This window comes from Lynx canadensis, chromosome F1, assembly GCF_007474595.2.
Source record: "Lynx canadensis isolate LIC74 chromosome F1, mLynCan4.pri.v2, whole genome shotgun sequence".
In the NCBI taxonomy this organism is placed as follows: Eukaryota; Metazoa; Chordata; class Mammalia; order Carnivora; family Felidae; genus Lynx; species Lynx canadensis.
In genome coordinates this window covers 53,439,432-53,465,691 of record NC_044319.2, presented here as the reverse complement: position 1 = coordinate 53,465,691, position 26,260 = coordinate 53,439,432, and the positions used below count along the sequence as shown (strand labels likewise).

The window sequence follows — 26,260 nt, the reverse complement described above, 5'->3', positions numbered from 1 at the left end:
AGCCCCACAGGAAGTTCAGCCACCAGTAGCCAAATCTCTTCCCAATTCTTTGTTACTCTCCTGGAATCCACCCAAAAAAGCAAATGGTATTATAACTCAGTACTCCTTATATATGGATGGGATGATCATCTATTCAGGCAGTGAAGAGAACTATACAGTCACAGGTAAGACTTCTATGGTATCAGTAAATAGTTGTAGTCCGTATTACTCTATGTATGTTTCAGATAACTATAGTCTGTAGTTGTCTGAAAGTATGGTCTTTAAAACTGGGGTACTTATTTTGTCTCCTGTTATTTGGTTCTCTTGTGTGGTCCCTAATCACACTCACAATGCCCAGTTGAGTCAATGTCATTTCAGACAAATCCCAGTGTCACATGGGTTAGCTACTCGAAAATCCTCATGAATGTGAGATAACATTGAGACTCAGACGTGTGACTCAGTATCATCTGAATTTTGGGCCATTTGAGAAGAAACATGGTATATATGCCCAGATCATACTATAGTGTGATGACACTCGAGTAAAATGAAATAAATTTCTGAAAACCTTGTAAAACACAAGAAGCCTGCATCATGTCTTGTTGCCTGGTATCTGAACTGTGCTTATATTTGTGTAGTAATTATAGTGGTTATATATTGTATGGTATTTTATATACTATATGTGACTGTCAAGTAAGACATCATGAATCAAACATTATTGATGAAAAAACTGAGGCCGAGAGATATTAAATTCTTCATGAAAGGTCACAACAAGTTAGAGTCAGAGGCGAGATTAATTATTTATGTATTAACTCCTTCACGTTAATGCCAGGTACTAAGGTTGTAATCAGGAATCAGCCACACATTGTCCCTCATCTGTTGGTGCTTGTGTGTCTTCGTGGGGACACATACAGGTGCAAGTATGAGGCATTTGTGGACAGGGCTATGACATTTACCTTGTTGCTTCATCAGGGTTTACATTTTTGTGTCTTCTCTAGACTGAGAAACTTCAGGAGACAAAAGCTTTCACTTTAATATTTTATTCCTCAAGGTGGGATAGAATTCTGTAAAACATGTTACATGAGGAAGATATTATTACCACCATGTTACAAATGAAGAAATTGAGGCATAGAAAGATTAAGTAACTTCTTTAAAGTCACACAGACTGAGTAGTAGTATGATACCGATCCAAGCATTCTGGCTCTGATGGAAAGAATGTGGTCTTTTTTTTTTTTATATGAAATTTATTGTCAAAATGGTTTCCATACAACACCCAGTGCTCATTCCAACAGGTGCCCTCCTCAATACCCATCACCCACCCCCCTTTCCCTCCCATCCCCCATCAACCCTCAGTTTGTTCTCAGTTTTTAAGAGTCTCTTATAGTTTAGCTCTCTCCCTCCCTCTCTTTTTTTTTCCTTCCCCTCCCCCATGGTCTTCTGTTAAGTTTCTCAGGATCCACATAAGAGTGAAAACATATGGTATCTATCTTTCTCTGTATGACTTATTTCACTTAGCATAACACTCTCCAGTTCCATCCACACACCCACACACTTCCAAAACTCAAACAGGAAGAAATAGAAAACTTGAACAGACCCATAACCAGCGAAGAAATTGAATCAGTTATCAAAAATCTCCTGACAAATAAGAGTCCAGGACCAGATGGCTTCCCTGGGGAATTCTACCAGACGTTTAAAGCAGAGATAATACCTATCCTTCTCAAGCTATTCCAAAAAATAGAAAGGGATGGAATATTACTTGGCAATGAGAAAAAACGTGGTCTTAAAACAAGTTACTTCACTTTTGAGACTTAGTTTCTGAATCTATAAAATGGGAACAACTACAATTTTCAAGATTTTAAATAGAACTACACTATAAATAAAACACCTAACATATGCTTAGTGCTTAGAGAATAATATTATTTCCTGAAGAATGCAGAGTTCATGCTTTAAACTTCAGAAATAGATTACTATTGCCCTAGTAATGCCTGAAGGCATTATTTTAATTAAATATGATGGGCCACAGAAATTACTTCAAAAGAAATTAAAGCATATTATAGAATAAACCTTACACATTAATTAATAATTAATATAAAGCACTTCTGTAGGACCAAAATATATCATCATACATAAGAAAACACATCTTTTAGGCCCAATACAGACATTTCCTCTGAGAAACCTTCTCTGATATCTCAAGTATGAATTTTAATATGCCCCAGCTATGCTCACTGAATACCTATGTGCCCCCTCTTTTTTTGTTTGTTTGTATTGTCTTTGAGTAAGGTTGTTTATTTACTTATCAGTTTGTCTTGCTAAGCCATAAGCATCATAAAAACATGTATGCTTAAGTGTCTTGTTCATTACTGCATCTCCAGGATTTATCGCAGAATAGGTATAAATAGTGTTGAGTAAACGAGTGAATGAAGTCAGGTGACTGCTGGGAACAAAAGAAGACAGTTGGGACACCTGAGTGGTTCAATTAGTTAAGTGTCTGACTCTTGATTTTGGCTCAGGTCATGATCTCTTGGTTCCATGAGACTGAGTCCTGCATTGGGTTCTGTGCTGAGAGCTCAGAACCTGCGTGGGATTCTCTCCCCCTCTCTCTCTACCCTTCCCCCCTCCCTCCCTCCCTCTCTCTCTCCCTCTCTCTCAAAATAAATGATAAACATTAAAAAAAAAAGAATATAGCAAAGGGGAATTGGTGGGAGGGTATGAGTAGGGTGGGAAAGAAAAAAATGACAGAGAAAATTAAAAGATAAAGGGTAGAAACCAGAGAAAAAGAAACTAAGATCCCTTCCATGTGTAGACATGAGTGCTAACCCAGTTCACAGGAAAGTTGTGTGGCTGATAGCAGGTCTCAAAACATAAGCCTTAAATTTTCCCCAAACGTGCAGAATGCCCTATGAGTTGACTCTATGCACAGCCAGAAAAAGAGCAGAATGGGAAGACAGGAAGCCAGAATTCACACTGATGTCTAATACTACCTACAACTTGACACCAATTCTGTGCTTTGCTTGACTGAGTCATTGACAGACCCTGTGACTATGGTATCTGCAATGAAAAATCTTGGCAAGTGTTACCCAAGTGGATAGCAGAATAGATGCCCCAAATGTGATATTTATGTAATGAAATGGTAATATCTTTAAAGTGCCCACAACCATCTTCTCTAGCTACCCAGGTAATAGATTCCTCGATGATTTTCACTGGTTGTGTAGGTTTTTAAAGATTAAATCTCAGGTAGTATTTTTGTTTTCTGTAGCCTTCTTGGCTTCTCACAAGCAACTGTATTTCCTGTTGTTCTCATCCCCAAGTGGCTAGAGATAGGAGACACATTGGGACTGCAACACGAAGGAGAGGAATGAAGCCAAGAGCATTATGATGGGGTTCAAAGTGTTGCACGATTGTTCTGACGTTATAGCCAGTAAAACTGAAGCCTGGAGAGGTTAAGAAATTCTGGTCCATATTGGAGGAACCACTTCAAACCTGGATCTGTCTGGCCCCAAAGTCCATGCTTTTAACCTTTATACATTCTACTATCAAATTATTATATGTTATCTTATCTTTACATGAATCAATATTATATATTATCCATTCACATAATATGTAAATATTTTATATAAACATACAAATTATCAACATATTAACATAAACATATTGTGTAAACATGTAAATATTTACACAATATGTGAAAGCTACATAATATGTAAACATGATATATTTACATAAATACATATTACAAATGATTGCACGTTATTTTATTTTCCCTCACAACAACACTGACAGGGAGACCAAAGCCTGATTACAAACCCCAGAGCACCCGTATTATTCTTTTTTGGGCTGCCACAACAAAATACCACAGACTGGGTGGCTTAAACAACAGAAATTTATTTCTCACAGTTCTGGAGACTAGAAGTCCAAGATCAAGGTGTTGGCAGGTTTGGGTTCTCTTGAGGCCTCTCTCCTTGGCTTGCAGACAGCTGCCTTCTCACCATGTCCTCACAAGGTCTTTCTTCTGTGTGCACAGCCCCCTTGTCTCTTCCTCTTCTGATACGGTCACCAGTCCAGTTGGATTAGGGTTCCATCCTTATGATCTCATTTAACCTTCATCACCTCTTTAAAAGTCCCATCTCCAAATATAGTCACATTGGGAGTTAGGGCCTCAAAATATGAATTTTGGGGGAGGCAATTCAGTCTGTAACAGCACCCTAAAGTGAGTGCTTTTTCTTCTATTGGCGTAGGCTGAATGCCGACTTTTGTACGGATTCTCAAATTGTGTGAGGATTGAATAAAATGGCCTTTAAGATCCCTTTCAATTCTAAGATTTTATGTCTGTAATGTGCACTAATTTCAGGTCATTTATGTCTTCAAAGTCCACCTGTCTACTAGGAATCACAGAGAAGGCAGAATGAGAAAGGGAATCTGTCTGTCCGAATGGCTACAGCAGTTTCTTCTATCAGCCCTCTCCAGATAGTGAGAGTTTAGAATGGATCTCCTTAGTGCTGAAATGTTGATTTGTAAGAAGAGAAATTGAAGGTGCAGTCTAATCGACAAGAGAAATAATTGATGATATTTTTTAAATGATAATGCACTATATGCTTATTGAAGGTAATTTAAAACATACAGATGTCTAACACCTGATCATCCCACTCTACAGATAGAAACTCAATATACGATGTCATTCCTTCTAGTATTTTACTCATTTTAACAAAATTGATCTATAATGTATAATTTTGAATCCTTGCATATTTCCTTATTATGACTAAATCCCACTTTATGAAGAGTTTTTCTGAAAATATTTTGAAATATTTTAATGCTAACATCCTATCCCATCTAAATGCACATTAATGCATTTAACCACTTGAAAGTGCTCAAGTTTCTAATTTATCTCTCTTTTAAATATGTTGTGACAAATATTATTGTATACAATCCCTGTTTCTTAGATTCCCAAAAGGGGAACACCTGTCCAAGGTAGTAAACCTTTACAAAACATTTGATACACATTTTCATACTTTTTCCCAGAAAAGTTCGTCAGAAGTGCATGTTATGTTCTTAAATCTTTGATAATTTTGCAGGTGAAAAATATTATTCTTGTTTGTGTGTTGAACAACTAGTTATAGTGCATACTTTTTGCATGTTTATTAGAGATGTATATTTTACTTTGATTCAGCTGATCACAGTCTTCATGAGTAAAAATTTAATACGTGAGGAATAATTTTGAAACTTCCTCAAGATCTGTGTTTTATACCCCCTTTCCCCTGGTTGTAATCATCTGCACTATTTAAAATTCCTTGTCTTTTACTTTATCAAAAACTTCCTTAATACCTTGACCTAATGTCCCTCTTAAATATTCAAAGTGTCAACCTTTTCTTTTTTCCTCACTCTTACTCCATTTATTTGTAGCTTCTTTTTAAGTCCCTGCATAGAACCAACATTCTTCTGTTATGTGTAGCAAATGGATCTTGCCACCATGGCGGGTACAGGTAAAAGTAAATGCATTTCAATTCAGAAGCCACTTAGCATCTAGGTGGTTTGAATTTTTTTCTTCTTTCTCTTAAATATGAAGCATTAAAAGTCAAAGGCATTGCTGCACCTTGAGTTAGTACAAAATATATTTAAAAATGCATACAGTTCAAATTTTTTGCCTTGCATAGGCCATAAGCTAGTAGTATGGTGGGTCAGTTGTGACACTGAAAAATGAATCCAGTTAGAGAACCTCCCGAAGGCTGTTGATGTTTGCTATAATAAATAGCACACACTTTAAGTCAAACTTTTTCATTCTGTATTCAAAGGTAATGGATTTTTCGTAACCATAGTAACCTTGGTGTATTTCTGGATAAATACATGAGGTATATACATTCTAGTTTTATTTTTGAATATAAACTACCACATTATGTATTACTAATAATATGAAAAATAGGATGTAGGTTAGTATAATGACAGCTTAAACTAGTATGCATTTTTCTTCTGCAAAAAATAAATATTTATCAAAAGTATAGGTTCAATTAATTTTTCCCCCAGTTTTGTGGTATTCTGGTGGTGCCATTTATCTTTTTTTGCAAGATCTCCATTAATCTCTTATTTCTGTCCCATAACAGATTTTTAAGAATTTCGAGGTAAAAACAATTGTGCTTTAAAGCTTATGATTAAAAACATTATTGAAGGATTGAAGGGCCTACACTGATATCACCCACAGAGCTATTGTGAGCCACTTAAGATGTGTGTATACAGTATGTTCATAAAGAGGTAAAAAAAAAAAAAAAAGAAACCTTTTGTGAGACTGTTCAACATACCAGGATTGTTTCAAAGTTCAGGCTAGATAGCATCCTGATTGATGATGATATCCAAACTGTAGCCAACCAGATCATTCTCATTTTAAATGAGCACCCTACCAGAAACTGGCAATCTTTAAGAAGTTTGTGAGATGTTTCAGAGAAGCTTACAAAGTTTTCAGAAACAAGGATACCAAGATGGTGGCAACTGGGAGAACTAAACTACAGGAGGTTTATGTAAGCTGTGCTAACTGGTAAAGAAAGAATAGTGATTCCCCGGACAATTCTTTTTTTTACTATATAAATTGTTGTTGGTTAACTCATCCAGGCCACTGCTGGTTATAACTACTAGAACTCCAAAGGAGTAAAGGTCAGTAGGGACTCTATAGTATAGACATAGATGTATCTGACATCAAACCATAAAACATGTATGTCTTCAAGTGTATCATCTAATACATCTATAGTAGTCTTATGATTGAGTAAATGTGGCTGATTTCCTGTACCAGAGAAGACATCTCCCCACTTGCTTCATCAGGACCTGGGCTTTATCACTAATGCTAAGGCAGTGAAGAAGCAAGGATAATAGCAGTGTAAGAAGTGTGTGTGTGTGATGGGGGGTGGAAGGGGGGGGGCGGGAGACAGGGAGAGAGAGACAGAGAGAGAGAAGGAAAGGAAAGAGGAAAAGCAGATGTATAACTGGTAAAGTTACACAGGCAGTAAGTATTTATATTTTTAACCAACTAAAAGTGCAAAAGCTATTTTTTTTGGTCTCATTTGCCAAGGTCAAAAAGAACCATGTATAAACAGCAAAATAGAAATGTTCATCTTGAATCTTCCAAACACTTAAGTCTGACGATGAAAAATTTATTGAGGTAGAAGCTGTATTGCTTATGGCACAATAAAAAGCATTTAAAGGTTAGGTACTTCTAACCAAGCGTTATAAGGAACCTTATCAATTCTCTACAAATTTGAGCTAAATTATATTCATTCACACTGATGGTTTACAAAAGATCCTTTGTTAGCAAAATAAAGCTTCACTTTAACCTTGATATTTTCTTTAATTTTGAATTTTTGTATACCACAAATGCGGTGCATATAAATCAGTCCTTTTACAGAAAGTAATATTTTTGGGGGGATACAATTAACATGCTTGTGTTCTAATCCATAAAGCTGAGTATTAATATAAGATGGTGCATATGAGGGTTTTCAGGTAAGGCAATGATCTCATCTATGAGTCATGGTGCCTCTCTATTACAAACTAAAGTCATATTTTGTCCCTTTTTTATATCACAGACATATAGTATTAAATTATAAAAAGTCTAAGAAACCTTGAGGATACAAGGAAAAGAGCCTGAATTAAGAAAAAAAGCTAGATCACTAACTCCGTGATCAAAGACTCTAGGAAAGTTGCTCAAGGTTTGGCCACATACCAGACCTTTGGGTCAGTGAACAGTAGATACTTTACTCTCAAAGAGCCATTTTCGCTTAGTAACAAAAGGTCAAGTGAAATCAAATAACTTGTCCAGAATGTTGAAATATCAGTTGTGGTTAATTGTCAACAGTACAACCGAAGTGTCATTTTTACTTTAAGATACTTCTATAGTGCATGAGTATGTGAAGAAATTAAACATGTTTAAATTTATATTTTAAGACCTGTACCCAAATATTACCTGTAATCTGTTAACCTAGTTGATGACTATTATGTTCTTAAATGATAGGAAAGCACTTTATATTTGAAGGGATTTCAGAAGGATTGAGGGAAATAACATCCAGGGTTGTAGAGTTCAGTTGTACCTCCCCACTATGTACCACCATCAAAATGTCACACAATGTATTTGATGATCTACCTCAATTCCCACATTTTCCTTTGATTCACAGAACCTTTCATATAACTTTCCTACAAATTTGTCACTTAAATATATTCTATCTTGTGACAAAAACTTATTTAAAGGGGATACATCTTGATCCAAAACAAAATGTAGGTTCATTAGGTATAGTCATCATGTCATTATTTATTTTCCTAATCTCTAGTCTTCTATGATACATAGAAATAAGGACCCAATTGGCATTTAACAAACTTTTATTGAATTGAGTTGAAATGAACTGGATTAAATTGAAGAAACACAGAGAATCAGTAAACTAATATTTTAAAGTAAATGACAACAAACACCGATGCATAATTCAGAAGTAATTAATATGCTAAATGTGGTAAACAGTTTTAATGAGGTAGGCTGTTCCTGAAGCTTCTTAAAAATTTTCATTTAATTATCCAAGATGTAGCTTTTTTTCTTTTTCTTTTTTTTTTTTTTTTTGGTTAAACCAGTTGTATAAGTTTGCTAGGGCTGCCATAACAAAGTGTCACGGAGTGGATTCAACAACACTCCGTGTTGTTCCGTGTCTCACTGTCTCACTGTTCTAGAGGCTAGAAGTCCCAGATCAATATGTTGCCCATGTCAGTTCCTTTTGAGGCCATGGGGACAATCTGTTCTGTGCCTCTTTCCTGGTTTCTGGTGGTTTGCTGGCAATCATTGGAGCTCGTTGACTTGTAGATGCTTCGTCCTGATCTCTGCCTTCATCTTCACACGGTGTTCTCCTTGTGTGCTGCCTGTGCCAAATGTCCCCTTTTTTAGAGACACAAGTCGTATTGTTTTAGGGCCCACCCTAAGGACATCATTTTTATTGATTTACTTTTTAAGTTTATTTTTTTATGTTGAGAGAGACAGAGACAGCAAGAGTGGAGGAGGGGCAGAGAGAGAGAATCTCAACATAGAGTCCAATGTGGGTCTCAAAACTACAAAGGTGAGAGATCACGACCTGAGCCAAAACTAAGACTCAGATGCTTAACTGACTGAGCCACCCAGGGCACCCCAATCATTTTAACTCATTATAACTAGCTACAGTGGTCCTATTTCTGAATAAGGTCACATTCTGAGGTACTGGGGGCTAAAATTTCAACATATGAATGGGGGGGCACAATTCGACCTATAACTATGTATTTGATTCACTGATTAATAACATTCTAAGATTTCCTTCAAATACCTAAAAAATATTGGAGAAGATAAAGCATCTAAACAAAATCAGTTTAAAAATTGATATATCCCATGACAATAATAAAAATTATTTAGAAAAGAGACAATCACATCTGTCTGGAATGGCTCATTCATTCAATGGATATTATTGGGTATCTACGATATAGACACTCAATACTTTTCTAAGCATTGATGATCCAGTGGAAAACACAAGGTGCAAAAGGTCTGCCTTTCAGTTGGAGGTGTTTAGAGAAGGTTATATTTCTTATATCTTCTTGAAATAAATGAAAACTGAGCCTCTCCTGAGGATAACAATTTCTTCTTCAGTCATTTGAAGTGAATATAAATCATCTTTTGATGTCTGTGTAATTCAGAAATTATGGGGTGCCTTGGTGACTCAGTCAGTTAAGCCTCTGACTTTGGCTCTGGTCATGATCTCATGGTTTCTGAGTTCGAGCCCTGCATCAGGTTCTCTGCTGTCAGTACAGAGCCTGCTTTGGATCTTATGTCCCCTTCTCTCCCTGTCCCTTCCCTGTCGATCTCTCTCTCTCACCTTCTCTTCTCTCAAAAATAAACATTAAAAAAATTAAAAAAAAAAAAAGAAATCAAGAGGATAGGGTCAGGATTCTGTGATTCTCTTCTAGCATACATCATTGCAGATGATTACTTTTTCACTCTTTTTTAGTACTTACTTAGTCCTATAAGACTCTTGCTCTTTGACTAAAAGAAGTTCTTTTCTCTGTTTTACTCATTTTTGCTAACATCCTACTTCTTTTCCCCGATTTGATAAAGGCTTGAGAACCTATATTTACCCCATTCTTCTTCCTTTACCCAAGGTCTGACAGTATCCTGTGTTGTTTCATCTGTCATAGGAACAATCCATTAGACAGCTCTGCCTGTCACATATCTTATCTTCTCATCTATAGGAAACGCGATTGTACTATTAGGTTACTTGCCCTCATTTCAGTATCCTGGACCTTGCCATCACTTAGAAATGTTCCATGTCTAATATATTAGGTTCAAATATGCCACTATCCGGGACACCTGGGTGGCTCAGTTGGGTGAGTGTCCGACTTCAGCTCAGGTCATGATCTCACCGTCGTGAGGTTTGAGCCCCGCATCAGGCTCTGTGCTGACAGCTAACTTCAGTTTCTGATCTCTCCTACTCTCCCCATCTGTTAGGTTCTGTCTTTCCTTGCATTCTAAGGTAGCTCTGTAATAACTGGAAATATTTTCTTTTCATTTTTTTTAACTTTCTCACCCTGTTGTTATTGCAACATATTCAAGTGGAAACCCACCAAATCTCGATCAAATCTCATTGTGTTCCTTACACCTAAACCTGGGATCCTGAGCTCTGCTGAAGAAAATTTGATAAGCATCCAGATTGGTGCTATTCTAATATCCAATGTTTTCCAATCTCCAGTAGGCTTCTAAATGCTTGCTCTGATCTCTGTTTCCCCAGTGTGCTTTGTCCCACATTCTCGATTACTTGTTCTTAGTCATTGGCCACAGTTCTTTAAACCCTGGCCTCCCTGAATCTAGCAGATGACTCTCCTTTCTACCTCAAACTGAAGCTTTTAAATGGGATTCCTCTGCTTGCTGTCACAGAAACCTATTAGCTTTTCTACATCAGAATCAATATTTCCCTTATTCCCCTAGGAAAACAAGAATCAATATTCCCCTTCTTCCCCATTCTCCTGCAGAGGTTAATCCCCCTTGGATCATCTTCTCCTTCCTTGGTGAGTACTTCTATATCAACTGGCCTGACTTTTCCTTATCTCTCTTCCTGTACTAACTCTCCCCATCAGCATATCTTTTACATGTGGGAGAAGGAAAAAGACAAACATGGAGGAAAACATGTTCTGGTTTCTAAGTTCCTTCTCCCACTCATGCCCCCAACCTTTCCTTTCTTATCTCCACAGTCATAGTCCTACTTCTACTAGCCTACTTTCTTTGCCTCCTTACCTTCTGTGCATTTACAGGAGCCTCCCTTTAAAAATACCACAAATTAGGTCCTTAAACAACAGAAATTTATGCTCTCATAGTCTCCACTAGAAGTCCTAAATCAAGCTGTCACCATGGCTATGCTTCTCTGAAAACTCTATGGGGGTATTCTCCTGGCCTAGTCCAGCTTTACATGGTTACTGGAAGTCTGGAGCATTCCTTGGCCTTCAGCTGGTCACTCCTCTCTGCCTCTGTTATTATGTGCTGTTTTTCCTGGGTGATTTCTCCCACCCTGTAAGAATACCAGTCTCATTAGACTTAGAGTCCACCCTAATTCAGAATGACCTCATATTAATTCGAGCATATCTATAAAAACCCTATTTCCAAATAAAGTCACATTCACAGATAATGGGATTAGGATTTGAACATAATTTTGGGGGACAAAATTCTACCGACTACCTCTTCATAGGCTTCCATAAATTCTTGACCACTCAATTGAAAACTATTCCTCACCAAGGTTGTCAAAGTTCTTATGGTCCCCAGTTCAGAGACCATGTGAAAGTACTATAGTTCAGACACCTTGACAGATTGTTGATCATATTTCTTCATCACAGAGGTTCTTCTATTAGTGTCTGGGACACTCCACTGTCTCAATTTTCCTGTAGCTACTCAAGCTCTCATTTGTCTTCTCTTCTTCCCTCCACCCACAAATGTTGGTTTATGTCAAGGTTCTCTTTGGAACACTCCCACACAATGTCCCTGTGATGATTCAATCCTTATCTTCAGTTCAGACATTTTTTCCCTAAGCTATGAACATTTTCTAACTGCATATTGGACACTCCTGCTTCATGCATTTTGCTCCAAGTCCCCAAAACTGAATTCATTATATCTGCTACCTCCCATAAAATATGTTCTTTTTCCCGACTTTCTCATCTCAGAACAGTAATACTATTCACCCCTTTGCCAGAAATAAAAACCTGGATTAATCTTTCACTTTTTCCTTTTCATTCCTCATATCCAATCTTAAAATAAAATTCAAACTCCTTATGTTGGCCTACAACATACCTACTTTCTTAGCCATATGTCATTTTCCTACTCTCATTTATTTCTACAGTGCTGTGCTGGTTTCCTTTCTGTTTCTGCTTGGTTTTGGTTTGTTGTTGTTGGTGTTTTGTTTTGTGGTCAAAATACAAGAATCATTTGTCTAGACCTTTGAACTTGCTATTTTTTTTTTGATGGAATTCATCCCTACTTACATGATTAGATCATTCTTCTCTCTGAAATCTCAGTTTGTAGAAAGCCTTCTGTATATTAGGGCAGTTAGGACAATCTGGATGATGTAAACACACTCAGACACACGCACACACACACACACACACACACACACGTTTCTGTTAGCAGAAGCCCCGTGGAAATTTATTTGTTGCTCAGCTAACAGCCCTATGCAGGTTAAGAGTTCAATCAGCAAACCTTCCTTTCTCTACACAGTCATTCAGGGTCCCATGCAGTCGCAGGGTCTGCTATCTCTTGCACGACTCCAAAGGTTGCTCTGGAGTTCTCTCCATTGCTGCGGTAGGTAAGGGAAGAGAATGAAGGATAATAAGTTGGAGATTTTTATGGGCCAGGCCTGGGAATGACCTGTGGTACTTCTGCCCAATTCCAGTGGCCATGACTCAGTCTCATAGCTGCTCATGCTGCCAGGGAGCTTCAGTAGGGAACCTAAGACAACACCCGCTCACCAGCTCACAGTCCTGTAAGTTTGCATAGGTTTGGCTGGGTCACTAACTGGGGTCACCCTAGGCCAAAATGAAGAAATTGGGCAGTTCAAGTTCTCCTCTGAGACTCTGGGAAAGAATTCACCTCAGAGCTCATTCAGGTTGTCGGGAGAATTTGATTCCTTGCGGTGCTGGTGCTGACATTTCTGTCTCCCAGCTGGCTGTCAGCCAGAGACTGCTCGACTTTTAGAGCCTCTCACATTGCTCCCTCCATCTCAGCAGCAGAATGTCTCTCTCATCAAGTCCCCTTCATGCGTTGAATCTCTCTGACTTCTTCCACTACCAACTGATGAAAACTCTGCTTTTAAAGGGTTCATAGTTAGACTGGGCACACCACAGTCAGCTCTTTTTTCCCATATAAGGTAAGGTAATCATGGGAATATCTCATTCTATTCACATGTTCCACCCACACTCAAAAGGGAGGAACTTGTGCAGGGTTGAAGGCAGAATCACTCAGGTGCTAAGCTATGGTTTCCTGGTAAAACAGAAATAGCAGTACCTACTTCAGAAGCTTAGTGGGAGAATTAAATGTGATAATGCATGTAAAAATGGTTAGTCTGGTGCTCACAACTCTTTCATAACATAGTAAATGATCAACAAATGTGCTATTCATTGTAGAAATGATAAAATTGTTGTGACATCATAATAAAGATTCTTAATGCAAAGGATCTCCTTCAGACATGTCAACAAACTATATATTTCATTTAGAAAATACTTGTCAGGCATCTACTATGTACAAGGTTGTAAGTTACCTATTTCCAGTTCAATTGCTTAGACAGAAATTGACACAATTAAATGTAATGAATGCTCTCAAGTCTGTGGTAAGTTCTGTGATAGATGTGAGAGCAAAGAAAGAGGTAATCAGGAGGATGAAGTGTCCCAAAGGAAATGAATTTTTGCAGGCAGTAGAGTAGAGTTTTAGAACTGAGATGCAAGCCTGAGGACCAGAGCAGAATAGTCAATGGCACAGAGCTGTCAATGTGCATTTCATGAAAATTAAATAGGGCCTAGCTTATTATGAGTGAACGCCCTGAGTAGCTGGTCAAGAGTACTGAAAGGCAAGGTGAGGGTCAAATCATCAAAGGTGCTATAGGTATGTTGAGATGTTTGAACTTTGTTCTGAGGAAATGGAGAACGATTGAAGGACTGAAGGATTTACAGTAGTGATAAGCATGAGTGTTTTGGAAAATAAATTATTAAAGTAATGACATTACTCCAAAATAATCATGGCTGCACCTGAACAGCTGTTGTCTCTATGCAGTATGTAGAAAAGCAAGTAGGTTAGAACTTTATATGTAAGAAGCTAATTGGACTTAGCAATACAGATGGCAAGGATGAGGAAAATAGGCGAGAAAAGCATTATGCTTATTTGTTAACAACTCTATTGTATTATATTTCTGTGCTTTAGTCAGTGTAAAATCAAATCTACTTATTTTAAATCCTTTTAAATGGTGTTTAAATATTTCCTGGTGACACAGTCTGCTGAAGTATTTACCCTTGGTGCAGATTTCCATTAACCTTAGTGCAAATACTAAGCTTAAAATTGTATATTTTTAGGGTCCTCAATTGTGGAGTAAGCCTAGTGACATCATTATAAAACCACATCTGGATAAGCTTTAGTGTCATTGTCTCTCTATCCGATTTAGGAGACTCAGCAAACTATAGGAGAATACCACTATTAACAGACTCTACAGTCTCAGATTATTAGGATGCCCTTTCTCTAAAAATAAAAGCAAAAAGGGATTAGGCTTTGAAGTCATAAACGATATAGAGAAGTGGTCAGTACACAGACATCAGAGATATTTGGGAAATTTAGTTATGTTGGATATGTAAGAAGAAAAAAGGAATCAGAGATTAAATTCAAAGTAGTCTTTCCTCATATCTTACTTTTGTCAAATTTCTATTGTATTCAGAAGGTCTATATGAAATTTTCAGTACCCTAAAGGATAAAATTCCCTTCATATTTTTATCAAGTTTTTTCAAAATAGTACCTTTATATCATAGATACATACAATTAATGCTTAGGAAAGCTTAGGTTACTTCTAGTAAAGAACGACTCAATAATACAACTAGAAAGAATTTTTTTTTTCATTCACCTAGTACTTGATAGCTATCTTAAATTGGAAATGTCTTTTACAATACATTTTATCCATGGCAAAAGTTTGAATGCTTCAAAAGCAGTGATTATTATTCATTCTTGGTTTTACAAAGTAAATATATTCATGAATCCTGAGTCCTGAGTCTTTAGCTGCAATTGAGAGAAATCCAACTATTTCATCTTTGTTTCTTTCTGGAATGGGAACCATTCTCTGTTGTAACATGTGGGCTTTCTCCATGGACTGGAGAACAGGATTAGCAGAAACTCTGAGTTCTTACCCTACTGGCTGGGCAACCTCTTCAACAGCAGGTTGAAAAACACTGAGGAAGGATGTTGATTGTTCAATCTTGGATCATCTGTCCAACTTTGGGGCCAAAGAGGCAGTATTTAGCTACTAAAAGAAGAGAAAGGAAAAAAATAACCTCTAAAGAAGCCATTATGAGCTAGAGCACCACTCCAAATGTTGACTGTTATAATTCCAAAATTTGGCTCATTTGTTAAATTTACAAATACTAGAATCAATTTTATTTATTTTAACTTTATATATATATATATATATATATATTCATTTGAATGCATTACACAAATATGTATCCTAGGAAATTGCCCAACTCTGCTGTCTACCTTCCTTTTGAGAATTTTCCTAAAATTTTCTCTATTTTCTTATAACTGAATCTCTATTTTGTTGATTTATTTTCTCTCATTGTTGAAACCCTCGAATCTGTCCATGCGTGGCTTCCTTTACAAAATAAGAAATTAATGTTTAGACTATTCCTCTACCCTTTTTGTATTGAGACCATTTATTCCTTGATTTTTTTCAAGTTTTCATTTAAATTCCAGTTAACATGCACTGTAATATTAATTACATGTGTAGAATCTAGTGATTCATCACTTACGTACGATACCCAGTGCTCATCACAAGTGCCCTCCTTCACTCCTTGATTTTTATCATCTGCATTAGGACATCACTCCAGACCCCTCCTAATGTCATTAGCAATGCATTACACTCATGATATCATTTTTGTAGCTAAAGTCTAAAAAGCTTAAATACCCTATCTTCATCCATCTGTGTTTATTCAAAATATATATTTAAAAATATCACCTACTGTTTTCCCATCACAAAAAGAATTGTTGAAGATTGAGTTATAAATTGTCTTATCCTTTGTTTCCATCAGCTAGTTTAAATCTAATGGATGTATAACACTAATAAAAATAACCAAAAAATAGTAATAAGTAGCATCCCAAACATCTTGCTGACTTTTACATTTTATTGTGCTTGCGATTATTCCAACGTTACTAATTTTATATACACATATGCATGCCAATAAAATAAAATATAAATGATAAAGCCTAATAAACATCAATAGGAGACTAGTTACACAAGTTATGGCTAATAACTAATATGCACACTGGGTATATTATGTGCTCATTTAATCAAATGAGCAGATCTTTACCAATAGGGTAGCATCTTCAAAGTATATCATAAAGTACTGGTACAGAAAAGTATATTCTTTAGCCCACTAACATTTGTGTATTTGGTTATATACTTAGATTTTCTCTGGAGGTATACATAAATGTGTAATAAATGCTAAGCTCCTAGTAGGGAACTGGATAACTTGGAAACAAAGATAGAGGGAGACTTGATGTTCACGTGAGCTCTTTTGTATTTTTTTACATTGTGTACATACTGTGCCTAATACATTAATTATCCATTCAAAGTTAAGTAAAAACAAAATTATTGGGGTGCCTGGGTGGCTCAGTCGGTTGAGCGTCTGACTGCAGCTCAGGTCATGGTCTTGCAGTTCATGGGTTTGAGCCCTGCGTTGGGCTCTGTGCTAACAAAACAGCTTAGAGCCTGGAGCCTGCTTCGGATTCTATGTCTCTCTCTCCTCCTTCTCTTCTCATGCTCTGCCTCTCTCTGTCTCTCAAAAATAAATAAATGTTAAAAAATTTTAAAAAATAAATAAAAACAAAATTATCCCCAAATGGTAAATTCTAAGTGCAAGAGAAAATTTGGGAAAAAAAAAACTTAAAAAAAAAAATTGTCCACAATTTCACCCACCAGAGGCAATCACTAATCACATTTCAGCTTATATATTCACCATCCTCTGATCTTTTTTATTGATATATATATATATATATCAATATATATATTGATATATATATACATATCCAGATATATACATACAATTTTGGTTGGGCTATTTTATGATCTTTTACCACTTTATAATATATAGTGATAATATTACCAAATTACTAAATTATTTTCTAAATCAAGCTTTAAATGACTGCATAGCATTTAAAAATATTTCACAATGTATTTAGGCAAATCATTACAATATTTGGATTATTTCTCATTTTTTCTGTTATAAACAACACTGCAATTTTACCATCCTTTATATAACAATTTGTGTGTGTATTTTTAATTCCTTAAAATTAATTCTCCAAATGTTTTTGTGCATTATTTAAAGGGACATTTTCTTCTTCCAATTTTGTAAATATTTTTAAATATACATTTAAAATGCTTAAAATTTGCATGGAAACTATTACAGTTCTTATTTCCTATTTTTATAATTCTTTTTTACTTCATTTATGGTGGTTTTTAAATTAAGTCATTTTTGCTAATTCTTGTAAAAAATAAATACTTTCCTTCATAGATTCTTCCTTAGAAAAACTGAAGTAAATTTTTCTCACCCCCAAAAACAGATAAAAATCTCCTGATTTCTTTTTTGGTGATAATTTATACTTGCAAAATATTTTCACATGTACCAGCTCCTATAACTCTTTAAATGGCCCAGTGATGAATAAAGGTTCAACAACTTTATTCGCATTTGGTAGATGAGGAAATAGAGATTCTGAAACTTAATTGACTTGTCCGGGATCATAAAGTTAGTTGATGGCACAGCTAGGATTAAAATTTTGTTACTCGGATAATTTTCTGAATCCCAAATCCCACGTCTCAACTAGATAAGTTTAAAAGAAAAGAACAATGGGAAATGTCATTACATTATTAACAATATTCAGTGGTGTCAAAATATTAATACAACATTCATATCTTCATCACATTATCAATGTATTCTTAAAGACAACGTCAATTAAAATGTCTCATTCTATTGTTAGCTTTAAGTTTTTAACATTTAAAGCAAGCCTGATTTTAAATGGGAGCTGTTTAATATTGTACACTCAGAAATTAAAGAGATAAATGCAGAAAATATAGGTCTGCAGAGTGTAGTATTGAAAGGAGAGGGGCTATTTCTTTAAAGCCAGTAATGAAAAGTTATGCAATGTAAACTGCCCTTTTTATGACTGTACCGCTGCATGACTGCATAGCATCCCTGTTTCAATTAACTATAGACGTGAAAGAATAATATATTCTTTTAATCCATGCACAGCAATGGTAGTTTGCTAGAGCTGCCATGACAAAATATCAGACTGGGTGGCTTAAAAAAACAGGAATTTATTCTTTCACAGTCCTAGAGGCTAGAAGTCCCACATCAAGGTGTCAGCAGGTCTGGTTTCTCCTGAGGCCTCTCTCCTTCGCTTGCAGATGGCCGCCTTCTGGCTACGTCCTCACATGTCTTTCCTCTCTACACGTACATCCCTGGTGTCTTTGTGCGTCCAACTTTCCTCTTCTTATAAGGACACTGGTCAAATTGCATTAGGGCCCACACTCAGGGCTTCATTTTAACTTCAGCCTCTCTTGAAAGACCCTATCCTCAAATACAACCACATTCTGAAGTACTGAAGTTTACAGGTTCAGTGTATGAATTTTGGAGGCATACAGTTCAGCCCACAACAGTAGGTATAATTTACAATGATTTACAACTGTGCACCAAAGTAACGAAAATTAAACAGACATTTATTTGTTTTTTCATTCATTCATTCATTCATTCATTCCTTTTGAAGAATAAATCCTAAAGAATATTAGAGCTAAATATTTTCAAGAATGTTGATTTGTGGTTCTTTCATTAATTCACTTATTCATTCATCCATCCATTCGTGCATCTTTACTGATTATTCTGAGGCTGGGACAATACAGTAGTGTTTGATTAAGGACTGTCCTGGCGCATATAGACATATGTAGTTTACAACTTTCCTCTCCACGTTCCGACCTCTCATATCATTGAGCAAACACTACCAGAATTACTAGTTGACTGAGTCATCTTCCTCACTAGATTGAGTCCCTTGAGGGCAGGCATTTCCTGAAGAAATGGAAGGGTATGTATATATAGTATGACAACGATAAAGATTGTTTCAGAATGAAGAAATGAAGGAATTTTTTAAAATTTATGTGAAAACTATATATTCTTATGTGGATAATTTGCCAGACTGCCAAACTGGTATTCAGAGGGATGTTCAGAGCCAGAGTAATTTATCTGAGACTGACAGCCAGACCTAAGTTGATTGGTATCAGAAAAGTGACATGTGTCTCAATGCTTGACATATATCGGGTAAATATTTGCATCCCAGTTCTCTGTATTGCACAGCAACACCGACTACTGCAAAGCTTCTAACAACACAATTTATACAAAATTTCCGAGAGGTACTATCCGATAGCTACAAATAGGACTCGTTTGATTATATTCAAATATGTTAAAAGTTGATCGGCTATTTTAAACACGCCAAGTAGTTATGTAATTAAATTTCATATAATTACAAACAAAAGACTGCACATATTTTCAAACTAAAATCCCTCTTTTACTCTGAGGAGAAAACTTTAGAAGAGTGTTAGTGAATGACCTACAACAGATAAAGGCATCCCGTTTGCTTGACTGAAAATTCCATCCCTGTGTTCACTATACTTCTTGGCTGCATTCAAACCTAGAACAAGAGAAAAAGAGTTCTGAGTCAATAATAAATAAATAAATAATAAATAAATAAATAAAATAAATAAATAATAAATAAATAAATAAGAAAAAAGAAAGAAAGAAAGAGAAAACAATCCTATAGAGTTTAGGCAAGTTTGTCTTATACATCCCAACTTTTAAAGGCTATTTTGCAAAGATGATATTGTTGCATTGCCCTCTCTATTTTTTTTTCTCACTGTGTTGTGGAAATGTATACAAGTCCAGCAACTCCCAGGGATATGCTACCAAATATGCAAGGATTTGAATATCTATTTCATGTAGGGAGATTAGAAAGGCACTCTCTGCCACTTGTGTAGCTCTATTATGCAAAAAATCAAGAGGATGCGGGTCATAAATTCTATTAGGCTGGAACTCTGGGTGTTGAAAAGACTATATAGATAATTTTAAGAGATTTTCCCCCTCAGCTGAATCACTGCTATAAAGTTAAGCTTGGTTTTAAAATATAAATCAAATAAATGTTTTCCATAACGCTATATACCTTTAGTATTAACTGAACTCCAACAAACTTTTCAGTAGACATTTCTCAAATTCAGCATCTATAGAATTTTTCCCCTGAAGAAAACACTTTATAAATTGAAGTTTGGCTTCCATTTTTGAAATTATTTTGTTTTAATGGCAGCTGTAGTCCACTCTATCACTGTAAAAAATATGTACTATTTTAAAAGATGTGCCTAAATAAAATTAGCTCATAAATAGTTACATTAACCAAACATTAATAAAAGTATTTAAGGAGCATATCAGAGTGTAAATAAGGAAATAAAAATCTTATAAAATTACTACCAGGGCAGGTCTAAGAAAAGTTTCTTATAATTTCCGTAACATTCAGGCATTCACCAAACATAAAGAGGCAGGAAGACGTTTGCTCTAAGAAAAATTAAATGGATATATATTAATTTCTCTCTATCTGATGGGTATGGTAGCATAAGTAACCAAATACCTGGTTCTGTGTTGTATCAATTCTTTCATGACTTATTCGTGTATGTGAGTTACTGTGAAATGATAAAAAATGAAGAGCCTAGAAACATGAGCATTTTGGGGGCTAATAGTAAAATATTAATGCTAGTACTACATTGTCTGCAATTTTGTGTCTATAATTATTTTGGTGCTAATATTCTCATTGTAATTTGTTGTTCATCAGCAAAACTTTAGTTCTTCCTAAATTAGTGCTTCTTATACATAATTCAGTTTCTATCATAGGACATAGATTATAATTTGCAATTTTGCGCAAATACTCTTCTCAAACAATTTACCATTTTTACTTTAACTTATTGAAGATATAGAAGTTAAAGTGGTTTAGAATCATTAGTACTCCATAAATATCTACACCAGATAAAACACAGCTTCTCTGAAATTTGGAAAACATAACCCAGAGCAATGTGTAGTTCAAAAGAAAATATCTCATATGAATCTTGTTATCTGCTGTATCTCAACATATAAATCATATAATAGATGCACGTGGCAGATGCATAGCAAATACATGTGGAGTGAATAAATAAATAAATGACAAAAAGTGTAACTGAATGTGTCTATGAAATCAAATATACACGCTTCCTTTCATAAGAAATTGACTATATGTTTTGGACTTAGCTAAAAATTATATATCCTGGGTTTTACATAATTACATGAGAAGCACTTTAAAAGTATATTATTCCCAGTATTTATGACCATTAGTTAATAGGAATAACATCTAAATCTAAAGAATCAGGCTCTTCTGTTTTGATAATGGTTTAAAATTGTTACCTCTTACCCGTGTGGTAAAGTCTTTATAAAATGTTTTATGGCTATTTATCTTATTTTACCTTCACAACAATTACAGGGAGAGATGTTAAAAGTGATATAAATTCCATTTAATGAATGAAGTTGCAGTGACTCAAGTCATGTTCACACTAATCAAGACTCTAAACTCAATGGGGCACCTGAGTGGCTCAGTTGGTTAAACATCCTACTTTGGCTCAGGTCATGATCTTGCAGTTCATAAATTTGAGCCCCACATCAGGCTCTCTGCTGTCAGCACAGAGCCCACTTCAGATCCTCTGTCCCACTCTCTGTCTCTCTGCCTCTCTCACTCTCTGTCTCTCTCTCAAAAATAAACATTAAAAAAAAAAGACTCTAAACTCAAACCCAAGTCTCAGGTGATTTCTTCTTTGTCTCTCTGTTCCCTTTCACCATAGTGTTATCCAACACTATTTAAACTTTTGTCTGCCTGCTTTTGCAATGGGTCTTAGCTGTACACATTAGGAACTACATAAAAAAAGTAAATTGATTATATGGTCATTAACCAAACTCAGGTGCAGCTAGTGCCAGCCTCATTGGTGAAACCCATCATGGTCATCTCATGTGTGTCAGAGCCTCTTCACCCAGTGCTTGCAATTTTAAGGCATTGGAAATGTGAGAAAAATGTTTGCTTTTCATTTTGTACCCTTTTGTATTTTACTATTTGAATTTTTTACCATGTGCCTACATATAGTTACCCCCAAATAAAAAAAATGGTTTCAGGAAAAAATTAGGAAAATGAAAATCATTATATAAATAAGGGCATAATCATGTTTATTAACATTATTTTTTTAATTTTATTTTTTATTTTTTTAAATTTACATCCAAATTAGCATATAGTTCAACAATGATTTCAGGAGTAGATTCCTTAGCGCCCCTTACCCATTTAGCCCATCCCCCCTCCCACAACCCCTCCCGTAACCCTCAGTTTGTTCTCCATATTTATGAGTCTCTTCTGGTTTGTCCCCCTCCGTGTTTTTATATTATTTTTGTTCCTTTCCCTTATATTCATCTGTTTTGTCTCTTAAAGTCCACATATGAGTGAAGTCATATGATTTTTGTCTTTCTCTGACTAATTTCACTTAGCATAATACCCTCCAGTTCCATCCACGTAGTTGCAAATGGCAAGATTTCATTCTTTTTGATTGCCGAGTAATACTCCATTGTGTGTGTGTATGTATATATATACATACCACATCTTTTTTATCCATTCATCCATCGATGGACATTTGGGCTCTTTCCATACTTTGGCTATTGTTGATAGTGCTGCTATAAACATGGGGGTGCATGTGTCACTTCGAAACAGCACTCCTGTGTCCCGTGGATAAATCCTTGTAGTATAATTGCTGGGTTGTAGGGTAGTTCTATTTTTAGTTTTTTGAGGAACCTCCATACTGTTTTCCAAAGTGGCTGCACCAGCTTGCATTCCCACCAACAATGCAAAAGAGATCCTCTTTCTCCACATTCTTGCCAACATCTGTTGTTGCCTGAGTTGTTAATGTATTAACATTATTTTTAATTAACAAACAAGTAACACTAGTCTATATAGGGCATTAAGGGCATGATTTACATCTAAATGTAATGTTCATGTATACTTCTCCTGTGTTAGATATAGTCAGACAGTTGTGGATTCAGGTATATTGTCTTACATCTTTATTATTATACCATATTTACTAACTTCTGTAGACCATGGTTAAGGTATGCATGTATCTTTCTATCCATCTGTCTGTCTCTCTCTCTTACTACTCAAATGAAGTTTGTTATTTTCTCTCCTCAAGGTCAGTGACCATATCTTACTCTATTTTGGTTTCGTTTTTATTTTTGTTTGGTTTGGTTTTTTTTTGTTTTGAACAGTCTTTGAGAGGGAACAGGGATATTGTTGGTTTGAGGTTATACAAAAGAACAAAAGAGGGGGTGCCTGGGTGACTCAGTAGGTTAAGTGTTAGACTCTTGATCTCAGCTCAGGTCATGATCTCACAGTCGTGAGACTGAGTCCCGCATGGAGCTCTGGGCTGAGTGTGGAGTCTGCTTGGGATTCACTCTCTCCCTCTCTCTCTCTTCTACTCCCCTACTCTCTCTCTCTGTTTCAAAATAAATACACATTAAAACAGGACAAAATAGGTCCAGTTTCCCTGTCTCTATCACCTGTAAATTGTACCAATTTTCACTTTCCTCCCCTGAATCCATGCTTTAAAGACATTGTCCATCTAAGAAACATACAGAGTCCCAAAGTATGAGGTTTGATGCAGTGAGCAGCCCTTGGTTATACACTGAAGTGGCTATAGATTAAGGGATGACGGGTGGATGGATGGATGGATGGATGGATGGATGGATGGATGGATATAGATAGATATAGATAGATTTATGTCAGATTTTCTAACATCTCATAAATCTGAGTATACAATCAGTCTCATTAGTTCTAAATCTAATAGTTTACTTGCTCATCACCCTCACCTGCTAGTAGATGATCTCTGCCTTCTGTGAACTAATTCTCATGCATTTCTGGGAAGTCATTGGGTTTTCTCACATGCACTTAGTGTCAAGCTTGACATGAGTTGATCAAGTGTCACACTAACTCCACTGAGCATACCCATGACCTTGCTCTGGGTAAACACCATCATATCCAAGCATCAGGAGCAGATGTTCCAAAATTTTTCCCAGCTCTCAACACAAACAAGCTTCTGTCAGGCCATCTCAGGAATTGTCCTGAAATTCACAGGTATATCTGAATCAAGAGTATACCCAAATTTGTTCCTTCTTTCCGTGACTGCTAAACTTGACCCTTGTGCTAAGAATGCTGGTTTCCACTTCTCACCCAAAGTGGCTGACCACCCACTCTGTCAGACACACCCAGAGAAATCTATATATGCCTAACACTCCAGATGAGGTCCTCCTTTTATGAGGTACAAAAATGTTATATTAGAGTGAAAGGGTGGAAATGGTAGGGGAATTTTTCTTTTTCTTTTTATTGTAAGGAATTGGCTCACCTGACTGTGGGGGCTGGCAAATCTAAAATCTGAAATCTGTCAGTCTGGTCAGCAGGTGGGAGTCTTGAGTCCAAAATCTGCCGGGCATACCAGCAGGCTAGAAACAGGCAGAATTTCTATGATTCAGTGTTGCGGCAGAATTCCTTCTTAGTTGGGACACATCAGCCTTTGCTCTTAGAGCCTTCAACTGACTAGATGAGGCTCACCCACATTATGGAGGGTAATCTGCTTTACTTAAAGTCAACTGATAATTAACTATTAATCATAGCAACATCTATACTGGTGTTTGCCCAAGCAAGTGGACACCATATCCTAGCCAAGTTGACACATAAAATTAACCATCATAGGTATACTATTTTATTTAAAATCACTGGTAAAATATTATTTCAGAAATAAAGGGTTAGATGTTATCATAGTGTGAACATTTATAATACAAGTGTTTTTCCTGGAGGAATGTCAACAGACATTTTTTTTTTGAAAATCACTGTTTTAAAACAGAAAAGCCTGTCATAATATGGAAATGGTTCAAGGAAAGACAATTTAGTAAGTCTTATAATGGGCCAAAATACTTGTGGCTGTGACATTGAAGATTTCTCCAGTTTCTATATACACAGTGGTTGCTTATGATGCATTGTATTTTCACAAGTTGATGTAGACGCATAATTTTAATAAGATATTTATTTATACCCTAACATTACAACTTAAGTTCTGAGAACCCATTGTGTTCATCTTACATGTTCTTATATGCAGGGACAATTTTCTCAGCATAGCATTCCAAATTAAATTGCAAGGGCATTTTACGATGAATCAAACAGGTGGGCCTCTCCAAACCTCTATAATTATGAGAGCAAAAAGCCAAGAAGAAAACATTTTTATCACAATATCACTTCTGTCATACGCATTACTTTTCTTATATTACACAGTGTCCAGTATAGGGCTAGGTTGGAGAAAGCATTAAAGTCATATTTAAGAATTGATAATGGGTCTACCCTGAAAACCATTCTCAGGCAATACTTCACTAAACTGGTGGTTCAGGGTGTGAACCTGGAAGAAGGAACCCACTTTGTAAAATAAACACGGTCTGGCCAAGGGCACCTCCCACCTAAATCCTCCTGCACTGCTTTCAGACTGAACTCAGGTGGCCTTTGATCCTCACATATGGCCTTACACAGCTGATCTCTTTGGGCTGAAATTTTGTTATCTGTACAGTGGGAGTAACAGTCCCTGTTTCACAGAGTTATTTGGAGACTTAAACGAGAGAGTCTAAGATGTATTTAACAGTGCCTACCAAACAGTAGATAGTCAGGGTTATAGCCATTGTTGTTACTGAATTAACGACACCTTGCCTTCAATATCATATTTTGTGGGGAGTGTGGATCCATAAATTTATTCTTTTCCTGCTGCAGGTAGCTACACACTTATCATTATTCTCATTATGGTCCATTAACTTCTGTTGTTTAACAGTATGTCGCATAAGTAGAGTTTTGTCTTAAGATATATTAACTGATTCCTGAGATTATTAAAGAATATGATAGTAGCAAATG

General features: G+C 36.1%; 1 protein-coding gene across 1 annotated transcript in view; it reads left to right on the top strand.

The window, feature by feature from the left end:
- The window catches only part of USH2A (usherin), a 739,358-nt gene that overhangs the window by 341,166 nt on the left and 371,932 nt on the right, over window positions 1-26,260 (top strand). The window contains exon 31 of the mRNA XM_030302386.1: window positions 3-164. Coding sequence (XP_030158246.1) covers window positions 3-164 — 162 coding nt within the window. The remainder of the gene's footprint in view (window positions 1-2; window positions 165-26,260) is intronic.